The sequence below is a fragment of the Onychomys torridus genome, chromosome 6 (genome assembly GCF_903995425.1).
Source record: "Onychomys torridus chromosome 6, mOncTor1.1, whole genome shotgun sequence".
In the NCBI taxonomy this organism is placed as follows: domain Eukaryota; kingdom Metazoa; phylum Chordata; class Mammalia; order Rodentia; family Cricetidae; genus Onychomys; species Onychomys torridus.
The window spans coordinates 53,629,633-53,648,734 of record NC_050448.1 but is presented as its reverse complement, the minus strand read 5'-3'; the positions used below and the strand labels follow the sequence as shown (position 1 = coordinate 53,648,734).

The 19,102-nt window shown below is 34.0% G+C and overlaps 1 protein-coding gene across 3 annotated transcripts in view; it reads right to left on the bottom strand.

The window, feature by feature from the left end:
* Fstl5 (follistatin like 5) overlaps window positions 1-19,102 on the bottom strand; it is a 572,741-nt gene that overhangs the window by 439,013 nt on the left and 114,626 nt on the right. For 2 of the 3 annotated variants that reach the window (XM_036190876.1, XM_036190875.1), the window contains one exon: window positions 10,210-10,243. In XM_036190876.1, the coding sequence (XP_036046769.1) occupies window positions 10,210-10,243 (34 nt within the window). The remainder of the gene's footprint in view (window positions 1-10,209; window positions 10,244-19,102) is intronic. The other variant, XM_036190878.1, reaches the window with a different exon arrangement.

The following is a 19,102-nucleotide window of genomic DNA, read 5'->3' as shown; positions in this document are numbered from 1 at the left end:
CTTAAACCACACCAGGAAGGCCAACTCCAAAGAACTCCATGACAAGTGGTTTCTAGTTCCCGAAACTGAAAATCCTGTGAAAAGGACAGCATGCTAACTGCTCTTAGAAACAGTTATTAACTGATTCCATCTCATAGCCTATACAAAGTTTTTAAAAACAGGAGTGCTGGTGCCCAGGTCTGGGACCTAGGTGCAACTGAAGAATGGATAAAGAAAATATGGTACATATACACAATGGAATACTACTCAGCAGAGAATAACAATGACATCATGAGGTTTGCAGGCAAATGGATGGATCTAGAAAAAATCATCCTGAGTGAGGTAACCCAGACTCAGAAAGACAAACATGGTATGTTCTCACTCATAGTAAGATACTAGATGTAAAATAAAGATGACTAGACTGCTACACAACTCCAGGGAGGCTACCTAGAAAAAGGGACCCTAGGTAAGACACAGGGATCGCCCAATGACAGAGAAATAGATGAGATCTACATTAACAACCTGGACGACAGTGGGAGTAATGAAGGGTAAGTTTCGAGGGAAAGAGAGCTCAGGGGAGCAGGAGATCCCAGCTGGATCAAGAACAGAAAGGGAGAACAAGGAATAACAGACCATGATAAATGAAGACCACATGAGAACTGGAAGAAGCAAAGTGCTAGAGAGCTCCCCAGAAATCCACAATGATACATCCACTGTAGACTACTGGCAGTGGTCGAGAGTAAGCCTGATCTGACCTAGTCTGGTGATCAGATGGTCAAACACCCTAACTGTCATGCTAGAACTCTCATCCAATAACTGATGGAAGTGCATGCAAAGATCCTCAGCCAGGCCCCAGTTGGAGCTACACGAGTCCAATTGTTGAGAAAGAGGAGGGACTGTAAGAGTGTGAATTGTTGAGACCAAGATTGGAAAAGCACAGGGACAAATAGCCAAACTAATGGAAACACGTGAATTATGAACCAAAAGCTGTGGAGTCCCCAACTGGATCTGGCCCTAAGGATAAGTGAGACAACTGAATAGCTTGAACTGTTTGAGAGGCACCCAGGCAGTGGGACCTGGACCTGTCCTTAGTGCATGAGCTGGCTGTTTGGAACCTTGGGCTTATACAGGGACACTTTGCTCAGCCTGGAAGGAGGGGACTGGACCTGCCTGTACTGAATTCACCAGATTGAATTAATCCCCAGGGGTGTCTATAGTCTCCTTGTTCTCTTTCAAAGTCATGTCCTTCCTCACATTGACTGTTATTACATACATATATGTATATTTTCATATGTATGTTTTCCTAATATAACCTTCTCAATCTCTTTAATGGCACTTGTATGTTTTCAGGGATGGCAATTCAGTATTGAATAAACAATCTCAGTTGCTGGACTCTTCCCTGAAGAATACAATTTTTCCAACTCTCAGTATTCCTTAATTGTGGATAGTTCTTTATGGAAGGTTGAGGCCTTCTGGGCTTTCCCCCATTCACTTTGGAATACCTATTGGTGTCATCCTTGGTCAACTCACATTAAAACAGTTACAAAAGATGGAGATCTCAGCTATTTCTCCTTCGCAGAGAGATCTGTGTGTCCCTCTTAAGGTCCTCCTTGTTAGCTAGCTTCTCTGAGGCTGTGGGTTATCCTTGACTTTACATCTAATATCAACTTAAGAGTGAGTACATAATATGTTTGTCCTTCTGAGTTTGGGTTACCTCACTCAGAATATTTTCTAGTTTCATCCATTTGCCTGCAAATTTCATGATGTTATTGTGTTTTTACTGCTTAGTAGTACTCCATTGTGTATATGTGCCACATTTTCTTTATCCATTCTTTGACTGAGGAGCATCTAGGTCTTTTCCTGGTTCTGGCTATTATGAATAATGCTGCTATGAACATAGTTGAGTCTGTGTCTTTGTGGTATTATTGAACATTCCTTGGGTGTATACCCAAGAGTGGTATATCTGGGACTTGAGATAGATTGATTCCCAATATTCTGAGAAACTGTCATGTTGATTTCCAAAGTGGCTGTACCAGTTGGCAATCCCACCAACAGTGGAAAAGTTCCCCTTGCTCCACATCCTCTCCAACATAAGATGTTATCAGTGTTTTTGATTATAGCCATTCTAAGAGGTGTAAGAGGGTATCTCAGAGTCATTTTGATTTGCACTTCCCTGATGACTAAAGATGTTGAGTAATTCCTTAAATGTCTTTCAACCATTTGAAATTCTTTTGTTGAGAATATTCTGTTTAGCTACATAGCCAATTTTTAAATTGGATTGTTTGGTATTTTGATGTCTAGTTTCTTGAATTTTTAAATATATTTTGGAGATCAGCCCTCTGTCAGATGTGGGGTTTGTGTAGATCTTTTCCCATTCTGTAGGCTGTTTTGTTTTGTAGTATTGACCATGTCCTTTACCCAACAAAAGCTTCTCATTTTCACGAGGTCCCATTTATTAATTGTTGCTCTCAGTGTCAGTGCTACTGGTGTTATACTTAGGAAGTAATCTCCTGTGCCAATGTGTTCAAGACATCCCATTATGCCAGCATCATTTGTGAAGATGCTTTCTTTTTTCCATTGTATAGTTTTGAATTCTTTGTCAAAAATCAGGTGTTCATGGGTGTGTGGATTAATGTTAGTGTCTTCAATTTGATTCCATTGGTCCACAGGTTGGATTTTATGCCAGTACCAGGCTGGTTTTTATCATTATAGCTCTATACTAGAGCTTGAGGTCAGGGATTGTGATGCCTCCAGAGGTTGCTTTATTGTACAGGATTCTTTTAGCTATCCTGGGCTCCTTGTTTTTCCATATCAAATTGAATATTATTCTTTCCAAGTCTGTGAAGAATTGGGTTGGGATTTTGATGGGGATTGCATTGAATCTGTAGACTGCTCTTGGTAAGATTTCCATTTTTATTATGTTAATCCTACCTGTCCATGAGCAAGGGAGATCTTCCCATTTTCTGATATCTTCTTTTATTTTTTCTTCAGAGACTTAAGAGGAAGGTCATTGGAATAAACCAAAACCAATCAAAATGCAGAGTTGTGGAGGGTAGTCCCAGGAGATTTCTATTTTTATAATAGAATTACTGATAAAATAAACTTACAAAGTAAATGGGAGTGTCTTGGTTTATACTTGTGTAGATTACAGTTGGTGAGTGTTAGATAGGTTTTGAGCTAGTGTGAGGGCACATATCATGACAGGAAAGTGATGGAGAAATACTAACCTAGAGAAGAGGAGAAAAATATGATAGCATGTCTCCACTTCCCTAACTCCATCCCGCTACATGGAAATCTTACATTTCATTGGCATCAGTCCTAGGACCACGCTTCTAATTCATGGACATCTGGGGAATAATTGATATTCAAAATATAGAAATTTCTGATTTCACAAATAAAAATGTTAACAATGGTCAGTTTTAGATAGATAGTCAACAAAAGTTACTTGTCAGTGTTTATCATTCTTATACAGGTATGCTTCCTGTCCATTTAAAATTTGAGCTTCCTGAACTGAGTGGGGCAAGATGGTGAGGCATCGGCTATCCCACTTTTCATCTCTCTAATTGGCCACAGCTCATTAAATGGGTCTTTTCTCCAATAAGAAAACCTCATCTTCACTGCCAGTGTCCTAGCTTTGCTCTCTTTTGCTATGATAAAATTTCCTGACAAAAGAAACTAAAGAGAAAATGGGGTCATTTGGCACACTATATTGCTGGGCCATGGTCAATCATATATAGCACCTGAACAGACTATCTCTTATTCCCTTGGCTCTGATAACTGTGTTTCGGTGTTGATATAGGAGTAGTAAAACTAAACAGTCCTGACAGGACACTTCAGGCCTAATCATCATTAGTAGATTAAATCTGTACAAACATAAAACAGAATAATTAAAATCATGAAAAATTATAAAAGTTATTATGACTTGATCTTTCATTTTTGTGTGTTTATGAATTGAGGCCCTTGTCATAAGTATGTTTCTACCATTGTATATTAAACAGGATTCTCTAAAAACATATAAATGAAGCACTCAAAAACATATACTATAAAATGAGATTATTGGATTAGCTTACATAAAAGAGCTGGGCAATTCACAGTAATCACCTATGTGCCAAAGATGTTGAAAATCCAGTAATAGTTCAGTCCAAGTAGCTCAATACTTCATTAGTCTAGATCCAACCCTAATAGTCCCACAGCCCCTCTAGACTTGCTGATATTAAGTCCATACTTGAGCGTGCAACAAGCTGGAGTCTTCTGCTAGTGGAAGACTACAGAGATCAATACATTTGCTCAGAAAGATGAGGCAAAGGCAGATCCATGCACACAGCATTTCCCTGGGACCCTGCTCTATCTGTGCTGCCTGTTGGATGGCACCACCCATAGTCAGGGTCAGCTTGTCACTTCAGTTACTCCTCTCTGGCATCCCCACAGAGTCACCATAGTTATGTTCCCTAGATGATTCTAAATCCAGTCAAGTTGACAATCAAGATCAACCATCAAACATGGATATATTAAAAATTAGTGTAAATGACACATTGAATAACATATGAGTAATCACTCATATAATCTAAGAGCATTTCATTTTACTCAATGGTGCTTTACTTCATTTAATCCTTAGACCAGCAGTCTTTGGTATATTAACATTAACAGTGAGAAGAGATAATCCTTCAAGAAAGGATGAATAATTGATTAATATAGCAGAAATCAGCCCTTCTTCAAATATGAGTCTAATTACTGTAATGCTGTGACTCATGATCCAAATTTCCTGGAAGGAGGGTGATAAGGAAGAAGATCTTTGATTTAATTAAATACATGAAATGTATATTTAGCCAAAGGTAAGCAACACTATATGAGTATGGAGAGATCTTTCAATGTTATGATGCATATTTGAACCACATCTGCATTTTTTCTTTTGCATTGAGATTCATGTACCAATAATTTTAGAAAGTTATCCTTTCAGTATAATGTATAAGTGGGGTCACTTTGCATATTATATAATACTTTAAAATATTCACATAAAGCAATGAAATAGGAATGTGTCATAATTTATAAAGGACAATTATTACATATTTGACAAACTGAATCTTAAATTACCTAAGCTGCTATACCTAGACAAAAGATATTTAATTAACAGCAGAAGAAAAAACTAAATAAAATACACCTTTTTAATATATTCTCTTTATTTCAAAGAAGCTCAGATACTTACCTCACAAAACATTTAAAATTGATATTAAATGTTAAGTTCTTGGGAAAGAAAGAATAGATACAGATTCCAAAATCAGAAGATAATAAACTCCTTTTAATGAAGTAAAATGTCATGCTTAATGTGCCTGAAGTGTCAAAGCAAAAAAGGAAAGCAAAATGCATAATAGACCATAAAATTTTCTCTTTGACCTATAAAACAGGGACTCTTGTACAAAACAAAATTCAAATATTCAGCCACATGACCATTTCAGTATTTATTCTTTAATAAAATTATTCATTGCAAGAGAAATGATTTCTTCACACTAAATATATGAAATATCAAACGCAGTTTAGGTGTCTTATTGAAATATTAGCTATGTGAAGAAAATGAAATACAATATACACTTTTTAATATAAAATCTCTGCTGGAAGTCACTTTGCTTATCTTTTAAAAGTCCATAGTAAGAGATGCTTTTAAAGGAAAAGTCAGCATTGATATGGTAGTGTATGGATTAAAATGTATTGAATCATGATAATTCTGACTTAAATAACTAAAATTTCCATTTTATTTCATGTGAAGCAATAAATTATTGAGAAAATATTATTAGTTATTTGGTGTCTGGTTCCTCAACATCTCCCATACTATTATGTTCTTTTTTTAAATTAAGTATCAGTATTTGTTGACTTGACAGGAACTAGAACCACAATCACTGTAAGCTTCTGCACATGTTGTGAAGGATTATTAGAGTAAACGGACTAGGGGGACACACCATAAATGTAGGTATTACCATCATTGGATCCTGGACTAAATAAAGAGGAGGAAACAAGCTGTGTATCAACATTCATCTCCCTCCGCTTGCTGACTGGGAATGGGATGTGATCAGTGGCCTTACACTTCAGTCACCATGCCGTCCTAACCATAATAGATTTACCATCCACCTGTAAGCCAAAACAAACCCATCAGGTGTTTTGGTGAGATATTTTCTTGTAACCAAAAGAAGCAACTAATAGAGAACATACTGGGAATTGCAATGTTTTGGAAGATGGATGTTTATCATAATAAAATTATCCAAAGCTCTTAATGAATTATAAGATTTAAAATTTGAGATGTGTCAAGCATTTTATTACCATAGAATAAATTGTGCTATTTACCATAAAAAATGAATTGTTCATAGATCAGTTAAATTACTTATCAAAGACCACATAATATAGTTTGTCAGAACATGACCTAAACAATATCTCTAGAACAGGATTATGCTGCATTCCCTACTCTCATTTTAAAATAGTATTTTCCAAATTGTAAATTCATCATATCTGCCTTCTTTTTTATTCTTTCAAATCATTCCATATATCTTTCCTTCTTCTTTTTCAAATTTATGACCTTTTTATTTTCATTAATGATTGTTACATACACATGTATGGGTGTGTGTTTCTAAATATATAGGTACAACCTGCTCAGTATAGTGTATGTTTTCATTTAAAAAGTTTCCAAGTACTTAGCAGAATATATATGAATTGCAAGTTGGACAATATTTGTAACTATGACATTAAAAAAACATAACAGAAAATAGTAAAATTCTTATCTTCAAATTCTGAATATAGAAAAGACATTTCTAATTAAACATTGCAAATTTCTCAGTGTACAACTAATAATTGGTTAAAGTGTGATTTATTTAAAATAAAACACAGATTATGATATTGATACAAATTATTTATTTTTGATGTGGTTTTTCATTATTTTATCATTTTTATCACTAAATCTTATCTAATAATATTTCATTGAGAAGTAAACTGATGTCATATGAACAAATAGTGTCTGAGATTTATTAAGAATTCAACAAACAATTGCACCTAAGGAGAAAGTAACTTAGGCTCGCTATATCTTTACTATATATTAGATTAATTAAAATGTAACTAGTACCAGAAGAAATACATACTTTGTTTCTATCATTTCTCAAGGAGAACACAGTTGTTTATTTAAAAATAGGAGAAAAGTAGCTCGTGGGGAGACCCACAGGATCACATGGTGGATGGTATTTCACCTTTCATTTACAGAATAAAACCGAGAATAATATTCAAAATTTCTACAACATATAAGCACTTGCAAACTATCCTTCAATATTTCAACAGGTGTTTTCAACTATGTGAGCAACTTAAAATTTTCAAGTTGGTATAAATGTTATTTGTGATTCAAAAATCATTTACATCTTAATCAAAACATTGTCTCACCACTCTGGTCTATGAAAACATTATTGTACTTCTTTGAGAAATATTTGCATATTTTAACTAATTTGTTGTGTGGCTTGTTTTCAAAATACTCTTCAAAATTAATTATTCCCTAAGAGTATTTTTACAAAACTTAATGGATTTCAATGATATGCTAATATGTACATAATATCCCTGTGAAGATGTGTTAGAGATTGTCGGATGCAGCATTAATCCTTTCAAACTACAGCACTGTCTTGAGTTCCTTACTGTGACCTTCAGTGCTACTTCAAGCAGGAGAGACTATCTTAAGGAATTGCAAACCTCCAAAATTAGGAATTCAATACAGAGTCACCCCTGACTCATTAAATATAGGAAATTTATAAATTAAAGCTATGTAAAATGTAAAGGAGTATGTTTTGAACATTAAGTTACATAAACAGATAATTTTATAATATATAAAGATATTATATTCCATAATATTTCAAAAAAAGATCATATTCTACAAATATTAATATGTAATACAGTTATAAGTTTACAAACACTTCAAAATTTGCTACTGTGTACATGAAGAAAGTAGAAGTCAAGTTTCATTAGAGTACTTTGTGATTTGTTTATTGAAGATCACTGGAAACATTAAGTTAGAATCCTTAAGTTGGGGATTTTGTTATGAGCGAAACCAAGAACCATAGCAGGAAATTTGATTAAAGTCCTCAACTGGACATAATTCTATATGATAAACTTGTTTGGATAAATGAGATTTGCTGTTAATCAGGAAGTCAAGTGAACTACTGGATAAAAATGCTATAAAAATTATTAAGATAAATTACAATGAGTAGTTTCTATGAAACATAAATTATTTAATTTTCAAAATTGTTTATCAGCATTTGATAAGCTCCATGTTGTGTTGTTTGCTTTTGTTTTATTTCATATTGACGCCATAAAACCTAGTCTTCAGCAGATGACAGTATTCCCACACCCAAGGAAACAGCAATCCTTTCTACATGAAATAAGCAAGTTCTGTTATCAGAATTCACCTCTTATTTACATGCGAGTCAGTAATTAAAAAAAAAATCCTGTGTGTGTTAGTTTTGAATAATATGCGAGCTAAGAACAGGGGAAGAGCTAGCAAACATCATCTCAAAATTTTATTATATTGCTAAAACATGTTCCCAGACAATGCTTGCAAAACATAATTTCTACTTGAGATGGTGTGATTTATATGTCCAGGGTAATAAAACATCAAGACGAATGTTTCACTAAACTTATTTCTGCTTCAACAACAAAGTTACAAATATGATTTAATGTTAACCTGATACACTGGGGCAGGAAGATGTGCAAACAGTATGCCAGAAATTCATGTCATTTGAATAAATATCAGACAGCACATTTTAGAATAGAAATTCTTATTTGCAACACAAAAGTGTGAGCCTTAAATCTAATAGTGTTTTGAAGTTAAATATGTGTAATAATTTCACAAACAAAATATTCCATATTTTCTATTTCTAACAATTAACTTACTTAGCTTGGAAACTCCTCAGTTGACAATCTCATGTAATCCATTTGAGCAGAATGTATCACACACACACACACACACACACACACACACACACACACACACCATTTTTTCTCCTTGTTACAGTAGACTTATGCAGAAATTATTGTAGGAGTAGCCAGTTGTTGAAAATTTTCTAAGTAAAAGTGTATTTGGAATAGTTATTTAAAATGAACTTTGGCCTTGAGAGTTGTTGCTCTTCCAGAGTACCTAGTTAGATTTCAGAACCCACATGGTAGCCTATAACTGTGTCTACCTCCAGTTACAAGGGATCTGAGACCTTCTGTCATTCCTAAGTACTAGCTATCCTAGTACTACTTCCATAGTGCATAGACATACATGAAAGCAAAACACCCATACACATAGAATAAATTAATAATTTAAAGAGATTTTAATGAAGCATCATTGTCTAAAGATACTCTTGAATGATTATTAATTTTAAAGTTTTATATCTCTGAAAAAAATCTTCCTAGGGTTGAGGATTTAGCTCAGTGGTAGAGTGCTTGCCTAGCAAGCACAAGGCCCTAGGTTTGGTCCTCAGCTCTGGAAGAAAAAAAAATCTTCCTATACAAGGAATATGGAAAGAAACCTTATGCTTGTATTTTCTTCCCTGGTCATGATTGGATTGGGATACTTTATAGAATGTAGAAGTACACAGGAAATCCCAAATGTAAAATAAAAATCAACACATAAATGGAGAAGCAATAAAAATTAAGCCAAGAAAATTCTGTATTTTTCCTCATTATTATCAGTAAGAATTATTTGGTTAAAAACCACAACCATAAAGAGTGACTTCTTGTATCAAAAAATAAACTTCAAAACTAAGAATGCATCTATAGGGAATTCTCCTTTTTCTTACTAGAGATATTTCATTCTATGTTGTTACCAATTTAAATACATAAACAAATATCTTCAATGTTTAATATACAAATCAAGGAAGATAACAATGGCTAAATGCTGAGTTCTCTATAGCATGTATTTTAAAACTTGTCACTTGTCCATTTATAGATACAACAGAATACTGAGTAGGGACTATGGCTGAGGCAGGATTTTCATCTGAACAATATAGAGAAGTAAAAATTTATGTTGAGATCATCAGAGCATCCTACAAAATAAAAAGACCATTTCAACAGAGAAGTCTATTGGCCACACAATCACCAGATATTCAAATGGTTTTAAAATTACATTGTAGAATGCAAATTATCCTTATTTTAACTGTATTTACAATATGTTATCATATCATTTTTCTTTCATCTTTGAGATGTTATTTTAAAATATTTATTTCTTACCTTTGATTCTTGAGCTTTCTTGACTTTTTTCCTGCTGAAATGAAAACATAAATATGTCAAAAATCATTATACCTTGCCACAAAAAATTATCATTAACAATAGTCAAATACTTTTTATACATATACCTAAATATACTTTTAGAAATTATCTGTCAAAGTCATAATAATTCTCTGTGCACAAGCTTATCTAAGAAACCTACACGTAAGTTACAGATAAATAAATGGCTAATGAATAATAGTTATTCATGCCTCTCTAATTCTCATTCCATTTAATCTAAATATATAAGCAATAATGTGTTCCAAATTTTACTTTGACTCAATATTAATCATAAAGTGTTGGCAATGGTAAAAATTTAAGGATAGATACAGAGAGAAAACTCTTACTAAAATGGTATAAAAGACTGTTCAACTACCTTACTTCAATTTGAGTTAGAATTGATCTTACTGTAATGTTAATATCAATAATTCTTTTTTATTTAAAAGCTGCTCCAGTCAAACCTGTTCATCAACTTGGCATCCTCTTTATTGATTACAATATAACCTGAAAACATTAGCTTACTTTCAAGTTTTAAAATAGGTATTGTGTAATATGTAACTTCCCAATTATGATTTAGAATTTACTGTCTTTACAAATTCAAGATCTCATCTACAATCTTTGAAAAATTGTTTCAAATAAAAGGTCAAATATTAAATATATATTCACATATAAAAAGAATTACATGAATGCCAACCAAATTTTTTTCCAGTAAAAAGGAAAGAGACTCATATGTTGTTACAAACATTAATCCAAAATTTCAAAGATCTGTGTGTGTGTGTGTGTGTGTGTGTGTGTGTGTGTGTGTGTGGTGGTGGTGGTTTGAACAGGTATGACTCCTATTCAAACTCATGTGTTTGAATGCTTGGCCCATAGGGAGTGGCACTATTAGGAGGTGTGGCCTTGCTGAAGTAGGTGTGGAATTGTTGGAAGAAGTGTGTCTCTGTGGAGGTAGGCTTTAAGGTTCTATGCACTCAATCTGTGCCCAGTGTGACACAGTTGTTTCCGCTGCCTGAAGATGTAGAACTCTCAGCCTCTTCTCCAGAACCAGGTCTGCCTGTACACACACTAACATGAAGATAATGGACTAAACCTCTGAAACTGTAAGCCAGCTCCAATTAAACGTTTTCCTTTATAAGAGTTGCCATAGTCATGGCATATCTTCACAGCAATAGAAACGCTAAGACAATGTATTATTAATAAAAACTGATATTTATAAAATAGTGGAGTCAATGCTGTGACTTTGAGAGACTATTATATGTAACACTTCATATAATTCTTTGTTTATCCATATGTAATTTTATTATATAGTCATTTCATATGTGGATGGTTTCAAAAACATTATTTTATACAAGACTGTCATGTACTTTGAGCATATTCACCTAACTTCCTCCTTCTCTGCCCTCCTGCTATTCCAATTATTTCTCCAGTACTGTCTTCCTTCTAGCTTTCTTTCTCATAAATAAATGATTTCATGTATCTGCCTAAAATACTGAATCTAAAACGGGAAGAAAGCAAGTAGTATTTGTCTTCCTGTATCTGCCTCATTACACTTAATGTTATGCTCTCCAGTTGCATCCATGTTCCTGTAAACAACATAATTATGTTCTTCCTTAGGACTCTATAAACTCTATTTATAGTGCACTACCCTTTTTTATCAGTTCCCTTTTTACGCATTATACATTTAGGCTGCTGTCACATATTAGAGATTTTGAAAAATGTAATAAACAAGGATATACAAGTATCTCAATTATATGCTGAATTACTATCCTTGGTACATATACCCAAACTACGTGCTTGATGTGGTAGTTATAATTTTTTCAATATCTCTGTTATCTTTAGGCACATTTCTGTTGTATTTAAACTTATTTTCATTCCTACTAGCCCCAGCTAGAGTTCCTGCTTTTCCTGTAATAGCACCAGCATTGACTTTTTCTTAATGGACAGCCATTCTGACTAGTGTAAGTCAAAATTTGAATGTAATTTTATTTTAAATATCTCTGATTATAGAGGATTTTGAACATTTTTTCATCTTTATTGGTTATAGTTAGTTCATCTTTTGGAAGCTAAATATTCATTTCCTTAACTCATTTATTGATTGAAAGATTTGGAAAGCTTTTTTGACATTTGTTTTTTATAGTTCCATATTTGCACATATATATATATATATATATATATATATATATATATATATATATTAATCCCATATGATACACAGCAGGCAATGATTTGATTTTTCCATTCCAGTCTGTGTCTTTACTCAGGATAATTCCTTTTCCTGTGAGGAAGCTTTAATTTCATATGACTCCATTAGCATTTGGGATTACTTCCAGGGGTACTGGAACCTTATACAGAAAACTCATGATTCTTTCTACATCCTCAAGTGTTCTGTTTCCTCTAGATTTTTAAAAATTTCAGTTGTGACATTCTTCACTAGATTTCGCATTTTTTTTTTGCATGGGAGGGATTTTGATCTAGTTTTATTCTCTTACTTGTGGAAAGCTCTTTTCCCAGCAACGTTTATTAAAGAGACCTTTTTGAATCCACTGTTTGCTTGGTGATCACTGTCAAAATTCACATGGCTGTCCTTCATTGTGTGTTATTTCTGGGTTGTCTGTTTTATTCTTATGTCTATTGATCTCTGCATCTGTTTCTTGTTGTTTCTTATGGCAGTACTATAGTATTTTATGACTATCTATCTATGGTATAGCTATATGCTGATGCCTTCATCATTGTACCTTATGCTCAGAATTGCTTTAAATTCAAGGTCTTTTTCCTTCCATATGAATTTTATGATTGCCTTCTCTCCCTTTTTTATTGTAAGAATGACACTGGAATATCAATAAGGATTGTCTGGCTCTAAAGATTGTTTTGCACTACAGATGTGGGAATGATATTGAATCTACTGATCCATGACCATGGGTTGTCTTTTGATACTGAGTCGTTTTCAATCTCTTTCTTTGGTACTTAAAATTTTTTCACTATAGTGAGTTTCTACAGCAAAAGTTTTCCATAAATGGAAATACCATATAATTCAATGGACTTGTTCATTTGCCCTGTCTGGAATGAATAGACTTTCCTAAGAAAATTCCTAAGAAAAGTTCACACAAGAGAGAAAGACAATTACAAGTGCATTACCATCATGTCTTTGTATTTTCAAAAATGTGAGGTTTCCAGAATGACTGGACTGGATTGAGTAGACAAGAAGGTGCTATCAGCAACGCCACGAAATATTTATAATAATTTTGGATTTTAGTCTGAGAGTATTAAGTGATCAATGAATATCTCTTATTAAGCTAGTAATATTATTGGAATGACATTTGAATATAACCATAAACGTTTTGGTTATCTCTTTAGAATAGTTTGAGAAAGGCAAGGATAAAATTAGGAAACAGGGACAAAGAACATGTTACTGTGGTAACACAGGTAGGTAGTGGCAATGACATCAAATAGTGTGGCTCTGGCTTTGGAGCATCTTATCAGAACTGGCACAGGTGACTACTAGACTAAACATTGGGCATGAGAGTCAAAGGAGTCAAGGATTCTGCCAGGGTCATGGCATTGTGAAAGAATGAAGCTATTTCTAGCTAGGTAAGTTATGGACTGAAAAATATGTATTTTAATTTTTTTATTTGGTTTCTAACACACTACGCTCAGTTTTCTTCTAATTCTCTGGTTGTTCCTATCAGATATTCATGCTGATTCTTCCTAATTCTGACTTACTGACACCATTTCTTCAGGTATCAACCTTCTAAAAGCTTTGGTGAATTTACCTGGTATTCTGGCTTTGAGAACCATCCTTATTATAAAGCATCACAAATTTATATTCTTTAGGCAACATCAAACTTATATTTAAAATTTCTAAAATTCCTAACTACAATCTTGACATCTGTATCTAGACACCTAATAATATAGTTGACTTATTAATCCAATAATGTTGATCTTCTCTTCTCTGGACATCATATACTAGGTAGAAATAACAACTCCAACATTCTACTTACTCAGACTTTGAGATTCATCTTTATCATCCTTTCTTTTCAGACTTAATAGACAGCAAGATTTTTTTAAATTTATTTTTTAATGTGTAAATATAACTATAATCCTATGCAAAAATTCTGATGGGATATAAAACATCCTCTTTCATTCCCCTCAGCCATCAAACTCCTGAAATAATGGATTACAGATAATGAAGAGTTCCTCAGAAATACACAATGAGGGAGAAGAAAGATCTAGTGCCCACCAGAGTAGGAAGGGTTTTCATAGGGAAAAACCTCACACAGTTGTAGTGACTTAACTCATATATGTCATATGTATTGAGAATGTATATGTATGTATGTATGTATATATATATATATATATATGTATATATATATATATATGTTATGTGTGTATAATTTCATGAATTTTGTTTTATCTTTTCTATAAAATGGTAACATTGCTGTAGAACGGTGGAAAGTAGCAGTCTTTTTCTTGCTTAGTCAAACTACAACTAAATCTACTTTCCCTTACTAATTTCTGCCTCATAACTTAAAGTGAAACAAGCTAAGAGGCCTGTGGATTAAAAGAAGACAGATCCTAAGGTTTAGAATTCATAGGAGACTATTTCTAGAAGATACATAAAATTTAAAACCATTAGCTTCTGTGTAAATAACTACAGTCTTTATGAGGAGAAGACAGTTAAATAAAATATTATAGAATTAAATATTCAAAATGAGGAAAAATATAAAGTTTAATTATCCAGTGAAAGAGAATGGAAAGGCAGAAATTGGTAGGATTAAAAACCCTGTGAGCAAGAAATCATAGACTCCTAGGTAATGCATTATTTATGAGGTGAGTTTTCAATTGTATAGATTCTTCTCAGAGGTCAAGTACAATTATCTCTTTAAAGTGCTCATTAGAGTTACTGAGCTAGGTAAAATCTTTGCCTTCAGATAAAATACAATTTTGTTTCTCTTGTGGATTTAGAAGTAATATTGGAATTATTCAGGTAAAGAAAAGGATACTATGACATGCACACACTGATTTAAAAAAAAATCATGATATACCTAACTAGTAAAGGGTGACTTGAATTGTGTGTTTTTGTTCACACGACTTCTTGTTTCATTTTCTCTAGTTGTCATTTAGTTTTATGATGTCATTATTTGTGCGCTTATAGCAGTAGAGTCTAAAGATATCTAAATAATGGGAGGAAAGTAAGGTAAAGGAGAAGGACAGTGTTATACTGATTTTAAATTATTCACACACGGAATGAGTAGAAACAATGTGACAGAAGAAAGACCATTTTTGTAACATCACATGTGGAGATAAAAATGCTGAGGTATGCAGCTCTGATTAATTAATTATGCAATTTCAATGTAATAATTTACTTTATGTAGTGGGAAGAGAAATAGCTCAACACTGAAGGTTGAATCATTTGCCAAAGTTCAAGAAGCTCCCAGTGATTTAAATATACGATTGCACTAAAGCAAGAAGAATCTCATACCACACGACTTGGTATTCATGAGACAATCCTAACAGTACAAAGCCAACATGACTTTATGATACACATCTTTGACATATATTTTATAAAGACAAACAGGCTAAACAATCACTGACATGGTATTTTACTTTACAGCAATATATTAATATCTGTTTATATAAATCAGTTTTAATATTAGTTCAAAATATTTTCTGATATGTTGATCAATTTTAAAATAAGAAGAATATTTTGTCCATGTATTAAATTTGATCATAGGAACACCATTTACTTGTCACTTTGAATTATAATATTTCTTGGAAATTTTCAGAGCATTGTAATTTGATTATATATAAGCAGACACCATAAAATCTACCCCAGAGTTTAAGTAGCTGCTAAGACTTGTGTCAATTCTCCTTTAATGATTCTACTTCCCTGGGCAACTATCTCTCAGCTCTTACCTTTTTTCTCATCTTTCTTCTACCTATCCCTTGGATGATGATACCTTGTCTGACATCTTTGGAAGCATCTTTGTTACAACAAAAACATACAAAGCAATGTGGACAGAAAGATAGATTCAGAAGACTCACACGGATATTGTGGTAGTTTGAATATAAATATCCCCCAATCGGCTTATAATTATTGGCACTATTAGGAGGTGTGGCTTTGCTGGAGTATGGTGAGGCATTGTTAGAGAAAGTGAGTCTAAGTTCACTTCCTGCTGCCTGTGGATCAAGATGTAGAACTCCTAGCTCCTTTACAGCACCATGTCTTGTGGGGAAATATCCGATCATACTGTGAACTCCAGATTGCATTTGCATCAATTAAATAAAATTAACCTTGGTTCATGAGGCTGAGTTAGCAACTAGTTAAGAGAAAGTAATCATAGAGCACCAGAAGGCATCCAGGAAAGAAAAAGAGACACGGTAAGCAGTAGAGTGGAGTTTGGAGTGGAGAAGCCTTTTGTGCTTTGGCAAAGTGGACACTTGGGTCTTCAGTGAATGCCAGCAAAGAGAGAGGGTTAGCTAGTCATTACCCAGTCTCTTTGAGCTTGCAGGTTTTTACCCCAGCCTTAAGTCTTAATCATAATTTGAATGATGTTTAGTTAGAGCTACCTTTAGCAGCAATGACAGGGCAAGTTACTATGGGAGCAGAATTCTCACCAGGTTGTGGCCTGAGCAGCCAGGCCCCTGCTAGAGAAGCAGGCCATTAACTCTGTAGTTGCAATTGCTGGCTAAGTAGCCGAAGTTAGAAAACAAATCTGCCTGTATACCACCCACCATAGTGATAAAGGACTAAATAAACCTCTGAAATTTCAAGCCAGTCCCAATTAAACGTATTCCTTTATCAGAGTTGCCATGGTCATGGTATCTCTTCACAGTAATAAAACCCTAACCAAGGCAAAAGCTGGTACCAGGGACTGGGATATTGAGGTGATTGGCCTGGCCATGAGCTTGTTTGGAGGAATTTGGATTTGGGGACTTTGGATTAGAAATTCAGTAGAATACTTTAAGCACTGCTTAACAGGCCATACTAGTAGGAACATGGAAGACAGTGATGTTGAGGATGATTGAACTGTGGGGTTGGGGTCAAGAGGTTTCAGAGGAAAACTTTAATGTGTTGTCTAGAGATTGTTCTTGTGATATTTTGGTGAAGAATATGACTGCTTGTTCCCCTGTCTGAAGAGTCGGCCTGATGTTAAATAGAATAAAAGAAGTGGTGATCTCAGGTCAAGACCCCACCCAGCTAAGCTTCCCGCTTCTGAAAAGAAATTAAAGAACAGATTTGATCCAGGCATGGTGGTACATGCCTTCGAGCCCAGAGCTCAGGAGACAGAGGCATGCAGATCGCTGAATTCAGGGTCAACCTAGTCTACAGAGCAAGTATCAGGACAGCCAAGCTTACGCAGTGAAGGAAACCATGAAAAACAGAAAGCTGGTGAAGATGTAATTGAACAAGGGGCCATGTTCTAGACCCAGCAAGCAGCAGAACTTGGCAGCTTCAGCCACATGGTTCAGGGTTTAGAGTTAAGGATAGTAGAAAGGGATTATAGATTCCCTCTCTATGACTAAGGAAAGCCTCTGAAGCCAGGCTTACGACAGGGGTTCCCTGCATAGAGGCCTACAGATGCCATTGTGGGAAGCTTTGAAGGTGAAGCCTCAATTGCCTTGGAAACCCCAAGATGTTGGAGATGTCTTTGGATACCTGCCAAGGAAAGCTACTAACAAAGAATGGAACGAATCCAAGATAGAGAAATGAACTGCAGTAAAGAAACTGAAAGAGTTGGAGATCTAAAGAGCTCTTTGACATCAGACATGGAGATAGATAATTTGGAGTTTGGAGTTTGCCCAGCCAGTTTTTGATATTGCTCTGGTCCAGTATTTATTACTATGTTCCTTTTCCTTCATTTTGGAATGAATATATATATCCTGTGCCATTATACATTTGTATAATATATAATATATATGTGTATGTATGTATATGTATATATATGTGTGTGTGTGTGTATATATATATATATATATATATATATATATATATATATATATATATATATATATCCTGTGCCATTATACATTTGAAGAATGTGACCTGCTTTTTTATTTTGATTGTACAAAGTATTACAGTTATAAGATTATATGAGTCTCAGAAGATACTTTGATCATTGGATATTAAAGAAGTTTTAGACTTTTATATATCATGGGGACTTTTGAAGTTGGAGTAAATGCATTTTGCATTAAGATATAGTTACAAACCTATGGAGGCCAGGGAGTGGAATGTGGTACTTTGGATGTAATTGGCCCCCATAAGCTCATAGTGATTGGCACTATTAGGAGGTATCCCTTGTTGGACTATGTGTAGCATTGTTGAAGGAAGTATGTCTCAGTTCACTTCCTGCTGCCTGCAGATTAAGATGTACAACTCTCAACTCCTTATCCAGCATCATGTCTGACTGCATGCCACCCATTTTGACAAAAATAGACTAAACCTCTGAAAAAGCCAGCATCAATTAAGTGTTTTCCTTTATAAAAATTACCATGATTGCGGTATCTCTTTACATCATTAAAACTCTAACACAGGTATAAACAAGAGTCTCTTAAATATTTTAAACCAATTAAGTCAATGTAAAATAGCTAATATAAAATGAAGTCATATTGGCATATAAAATAGTTTTACATCAAATTTAGTGGTCCTAAAAGATTTATGCAAACTGGTAAATAACCACATACGCCAAGCCAAATATTGGCAGTTTCGTAACTTAGCTTAGTATTATCAAAAAATATAATGTATAATTTCGACTGCTCATTATCAACGTTTTAATTTATAGCATGAGAATTATTAACATAGTAGAATTTTTATTTTAAGTTTCTTTTCTTTTCAAAACTTTTATGTCTGATATTTATT